This window comes from Salmo salar, unplaced genomic scaffold (assembly GCF_965601325.2).
Source record: "Salmo salar unplaced genomic scaffold, fSalSal1 ptg000360l, whole genome shotgun sequence".
NCBI classification, from domain to species: domain Eukaryota; kingdom Metazoa; phylum Chordata; class Actinopteri; order Salmoniformes; family Salmonidae; genus Salmo; species Salmo salar.
Window position 1 is genome coordinate 547138 of NW_027675360.1, and position 6529 is coordinate 553666.

The following is a 6529-nucleotide window of genomic DNA, read 5'->3' on the forward strand; positions in this document are numbered from 1 at the left end:
CTGCCATGATTGAGAAAGATCATGAATAATAATGAGTGAGAGAGTTACAGAGGCTACAACAAAACATGCTAACCTCTCACCATTACCAATAACAGAGGCTACAACAAAACATGCTAACCTCTCACCATTACCAATAACAGAGGATACAATAAAACATGCTAACCTCTCACCATTACCAATAGAGGCTACAACAAAACATGCTAACCTCACCATTACCAATAACAGAGGCTACAACAAAACATGCTAACCTCTCACCATTACCAATTTATTTATTTATTTCACCTTTATTTAACCAGGTAGGCAAGTTGCGAACAAGTTCTCATTTACAAGTGCGACCTGGCCAAGATAAAGCAAAGCAGTTCGACACATATAACAACACAGAGTAACACATGGAGTTAAACAAATGTAACCCTCTCACCAGGCTTGAATATGACTCTCACAATATTAACATATGTAGAGTATATCAACAGCATGGGATGTTAGGTGAGAAGGACATCTCCAATAAGAATTCCTATTGTAAACTATCTAGGGTTATGACAATAGGGTATTAACTTCAGATGAAATGATTATAGGTTTCTGTTATTGAATCAGGATAAACCATCCCATGCATTAACCTCTCTAGGCTAGGCGGGACGAATTCGTCCCACCTACGTAACAGCCACGGCTATCCTGTGGCGCGATTTTCAAAACCTTAAAAATCCTATTACTTCAATTTCTCAAACATATGACTATTTTACAGCCATTTAAAGATAAGACTCTCGTTAATCTAACCACACTGTCCGATTTCAAAAAGGCTTTACAACGAAAGCAAAACATTAGATTATGTCAGCAGAGTACCAAGCCAGAAATAATCAGACACCCATTTTTCAAGCCAGCATATAATGTCACCAAAACCCAGAAGACAGCTAAATGCAGCACTCACCTTTGATGATCTTCATCAGATGACAACCCTAGGACATTATGTTATACAATACATGCATGTTTTGTTCAATCAAGTTCATATTTATATCAAAAACCAGCTTTTTACATTAGCATGTGACGTTCAGAACTAGCATACCCCCCGCAAACTTCCGGGGAATTCGCTAACATTTTACTAAATTACTCACGATAAACGTTCACAAAAAGCATAACAATTATTTTAAGAATTATAGATACAGACCTCCTCTATGCACTCGATATGTCCGATTTTAAAATAGCTTTTTGGTGAAAGCACATTTTGCAATATTCTAAGTACATAGCCCAGGCATCACGGGCTCACTATTTAGACACCCGGCAAGTTTAGCACTCACCATAATCATATTTACTATTATAAAAATGTCATTACCTTTTGTTGTCTTCGTCAGAATACACACCCAGGACAGCTACTTCAATAACAAATGTTGGTTTGGTCCAAAATAATCCATCGTTATATCCGAATAGCGGCGTTTTGTTCGTGCGTTCCAGACACTATCCGAAATAGTAAAGAAGTGTCACGCGCTTGGCGCAATTCGTGACAATAAAATTCTAAGTATTCCATTACCGTACGTCGAAGCATGTCAACCGCTGTTTAAAATCAATTTTTACGACATTTTTCTCGTAGAAAAGCGATAATATTCCGACAGGGAATCTCCTTTTCGGCAAACAGAGGAAAAAATCCCAAAGGCGGGGGCGGTCGGGGTCACGCGCATAAGCTAGTGTCTCTTGATGGGCCACTTGAGAAAGGCGATAATGTGTTTCAGCCTGGGGCTGGAATGACGACATTCTGTTTTTTCCCGGGCTCTGAGCGCCTATGGAAGACGTGGGAAGTGTCACGTTAGAGCAGAGATCCTTAGTAAATGATAGAGATGGAAAAGAAGTTCAACAAATGGTCAGACAGGCCACTTCCTGTAAAGGAATCTCTCAGGTTTTGACCTGCCATTTGAGTTCTGTTATACTCACAGACACCATTCAAACAGTTTTAGAAAATTTAGGGTGTTTTCTATCCATATGTAATAAGTATATGCATATTCTAGTTACTGAGTAGGAGTGGTAACCAGATTAAATCGGGTATGTTTTTTATCCAGCCGTGTCAATGCTGCCCCCTAGCCCTTTTAAATATAATACCAATTAATTATAACAAATAAACTCAATACTTGGTTCAAACAAGGGTATTACACAAACATACAGTCAATAATACAGTAGAAAAATAAGTCTATATACAATGTGAGCAAATGAAGTGAAATAAGGGAGGTAAAGGCAAAAAAGGCCATGGTGGCAAAGTAAATACAATATAGCAAGTAAAACACTGGAATGGTAGATATGCAGTGGAAGAAAGTGCAAAGTAGAAATAATGGGGTGCAAAGGAGCTAAATAAATAAATACAGTAGGGGAAGAGGTAGTTGGGCTAAATTACAGATGGGCTATGTACAGGTGCAGTAATCTGTGAGCTGCTCTGACAGCTGGTGCTTAAAGCTAGTGAAGGAGATAAGCGTTTCCAGTTTTAGAGATTTTTGTAGTTCGTTCCAGTCATTAGCAGCAGAGAACTGGAAGAAGAGGCGGCCGAAGGAGGAATTGGCTTTGGGGGTGACCAGGGAGATATACCTGCTGGAGCGCGTGCAACAGGTGGGTGCTGCTATGGTGACCAGTGAGCGGAGATAAGGGGGGACTTTACCTAGCAGGGTCTTGTAGATGACCTGGAGCCAGTGGGTTTGGCGACGAGTATGAAGCGAGGGCCAGACAACAAGAGCGTACAGGTCCCAGTGGTGGGTAGTACAGTGGGGGAAAAAAGTATTTGATCCCCTGCTGATTTTGTACGTTTGCCCACTTACAAAGAAATGATCAGTCTATAATTTTAATGGTAGGTTTATTTGAACAGTGAGAGACAGAATAACAGCAAAATAAATCCCGAAAAACGCATGTCAAAAATGTTATACAATTATTTGCATTTTAATGAGGGAAATAAGTATTTGATCCCTCTGCAAAACATGACTAAGTACTTGATGGCAAAACCCTTGTTGGAAATCACAGAGGTCAGACGTTTCTTGTAGTTTGCCACCAGGTTGGCACACATCTCAGGAGGGATTTTGTCCCACTCCTCTTTGCAGATCTTCTCCAAGTCATTAAGGTTTCAAGGCTGACGTTTGGCAACTCGAACCTTCATCTCCCTCCACAGATTTTCTATGTGATTAAGGTCTGGAGACTGGCTAGGCCACTCCAGGACCTTAATGTGCTTCTTCTTGAGCCACTCCTTTGTTGCCTTGGCCGTGTGTTTTGGGTCATTGTCATGCTGGAATACCCATCCACAACCCATTTTCAATGCCCTGGCTGAGGGAAGGAGGTTCTCACCTAAGATTTGACGGTACATGGCCCCGTCCATCGTCCCTTTGATGCAGTGAAGTTGTCCTGTCCCCTTAGCAGAAAAACACCCCCAAAGCATAATGTTTCCACCTCCATGTTTGACGGTGGAGATGGTGTTCTTGGGGTCATAGGCAGCATTCCTCCTCCTCCAAACACGGCGCGTTGAGTTGATGTCAAAGAGCTCCATTTTGGTCTCATCTGACCACAACACTTTCACCAGTTGTCCTCTGAGTCATTCAGATGTTCATTGGCAAACTTCAGACAGGCATGTATATGTATTCTTGAGCAGGGGGACCTTGCGGTCGCTGCAGGATTTCAGTCCTTCACGGCGTAGTGTGTTACCAATTGTTTTCTTGGTGACTATGGTCCCAGCTGCCTTGAGATCATTGACAAGATCCTCCCGTGTAGTTCTGGGCTGATTCCTCACTGTTCTCATGATCATTGCAACTTCACGAGGTTAGATCTTGCATGGAGCCCCAGGCCGAGGGATATTGACACTTCTTTTGTGTTTCTTCCATTTGCGAATAATCGCACCAAGCTGCTTGGCGATGGTCTTGTTGCCCATTCCAGCCTTGTGTAGGTCTTCAATCTTGTCCCTGACATCCTTGGAGAGCTCTTTGGTCTTGGCCATGGTGGAGAGTTTGGAATCTGATTGATTGATTGCTTCTGTGGACAGGTATCTTTTTTACAGGTAACAAGTTGCGGTTAGGAGCACTCCCTTTAAGAGTGTGCTCCTAATCTCAGCTCGTTACCTGTATAAAAGACACCTGGGAGCCAGAAATCTTTCTGATTGAGAGGGGGTCAAATACTTATTTCCCTCATTAAAATGCAAATCAATTTATAACATTTCTGACATGAGTTTTTCTGGATGTTTTGTTGTTATTCTGTCTCTCACTGTTCAAATAAACCTACCATTAAAATTATAGACTGATCCTTTCTTTGTCAGTGGGCAAATGTACAAAATCAGCAGGGGATCAAATACTTTTTTCACCCACTGTATATGGGGCTTTGGTGACAAAACGGATGGCACTGTGATAGACTGCATCCAATTTATTGAGTAGGGTGTTGGAGGCTATTTTGTAAATGACATCGCCGAAGTCGAGGATCGGTAGGATGGTCAGTTTTATAAGGGTATGTTTGGCAGCATGAGTGAAGGATGCTATGTTGCGAAATAGGAAGCCAATACTAGATTTAACTTTGGATTGGAGATGCTTATAGTGAGTCTGGAAGGACAGTTTACAGTCTAACCAGACACCTAGGTATTTGTAGTTGTCCACATATTCTAAGTCAGAACCGTCCAGAGTAGTGATACTGGACATGCGGGCAGGTGCAGGCAGCGATCGGTTGAAGAGCATGCATTTAGTTTTACTTGCATTGAAGCTCGTCTGGAGGTTAGTTAACACAGTGTCCAAAGAAGTGCCAGAAGTATACAGAATAATACCAATAACAGAGGGGGTCTGATCTTTGTGCCTCTGTAACTTTCTCATTCATCATCATTAAGAATTCATTCATGATTATTCATAATCATGGTAGCATCCACATGAATGTAGAAGTGTTCAGAAACATCTTCTATTCTTACTGACAATACAAATGAAGTGACTCCAAAATGACAGGACATTATTCACCATTCAGTTTCTATTAGGAAAAACATCCAAAACACAACCAAAACAAACTGAAAAATGAATTCAACAAGTTAGTAGAATCACAAGCTTGATGTAATCACTGCAGGCATGGAACATGGTACAAAATACTAAACTTATGACTACTTTAATACAATATAAGTGAATTTGTCCGAATATTTAAACCTTTTTCAAATGGGAGAACTACGTACAGAAAGTGCTTTCCTTTCTTATCAGTAACACAGCTATGTATGAAAATACCCTCAAATAAAAGGTGACATTCTGTACTGTCACCTAATATGAAACATTCTATCTCAAATAAAAAATGCTGGAGCATAGCACCATATTTAAAACTGTAAGCTTCACTGTCCAAACACATATGGTGTGGACTATGTGTGCCTGGTAAACACATGTGGATCTGGTGAACAGCTATCACTTGTTGACCAACTACAGGAATACTGACCTCAGAGTCTCCAGTCTGCAGTGTGGATCCTCCAGTCCAGCAGAGAGCAGCTTCACTCCTGAATCCTTCAGGTCATTGTTACTCAGGTCCAGCTCTCTCAGGTGTGAGGGGTTTGACCTCAGAGCTGAGACCAGAGAAGCACAGCCTTCCTCTGTGACTCCACAGCCTGACAGCCTGACAAAGAGATCATCATGACTTCACATACACACTGTTAATTTAACGAGTAGTGTAGAAGGACAATGGCAGATGCATTTGGTTTATTCTCTCAAACAACATATATATTCATATCTTCTTCATCTTAAGTCAAACATGTCTGATATGAACATTGACATAAACCCTCTACATACTTGAGTTTCTCCAGTCTGCAGTGTGGATCCTCCAGTCCAGCAGAGAGCAGTCTGACTCCTGAGTCTCCTGGGTGATTGTAGCTCAGGTCCAGCTCTCTCAGGTGTGAGGGGTTTGACCTCAGAGCTGAGGCCAGAGAAGCACAGCCTTCCTCTGTGACTAGACAGCCTGACAGCCTGCAAAGAGTCAAATCATATTAAAATCACACTGCTATTCTTTGGTGGTGAAAATATATATTTGTTCAACATGTTCAGATAAATCAGTGTCCTGAAACCTGCAATATATATTCATAAATGAATGAATGTATCATTATAAGAAATTACAAATTATGGAAGTATTGCTTGTAGAGAGAAACATGTATTGTACAAATGTTTGGGTTGACTGACCAGACCAGTTTAAAAAGCAGTATCAGTCAAAAGACAGACAGTGAGGTATCAGATTTAGATTGTATTGAGTATACAGTCCACACTATATATAATACTGACCTCAGAGTCTCCAGTTTACAGTGGGGATTCCCCAGTCCAGCAGAGAGCAGCTTCACTCCTGAATCCTTCAGGTCATTGTTACTCAGATCCAGCTCTCTCAGGTGTGATGGGGTTTGAACTGAGAACTGAGGCCAACACTTCACAGGATGAGTCTGTGAGGTTACAGCCAGCTGAGTCTGCCAACACAGAAGAAATACAATGACAGACAGGTTGTATTAAAAAGTTATGCTCAGCTTTCCCTAGCTGACACCGTTATGGTGCACGAATAATGTACACGCCGTGCATTCATGGCTCAATGCTAC

At 41.4% G+C, this 6529-nt stretch overlaps 1 protein-coding gene across 1 annotated transcript in view; it reads right to left on the reverse strand.

The window, feature by feature from the left end:
* The window catches only part of LOC145875823 (uncharacterized), a 369621-nt gene extending 363105 nt beyond the window's left edge, over window positions 1-6516 (reverse strand). The window contains exons 1-3 of the mRNA XM_082971629.1: window positions 6502-6516; window positions 6228-6403; window positions 5398-5571 (exon numbers count right to left, since the gene is read on the reverse strand). Coding sequence (XP_082827755.1) covers window positions 5398-5571; window positions 6228-6403; window positions 6502-6516 — 365 coding nt within the window. The remainder of the gene's footprint in view (window positions 1-5397; window positions 5572-6227; window positions 6404-6501) is intronic.
* Between the last annotated feature and the right edge of the window lie 13 nt (window positions 6517-6529).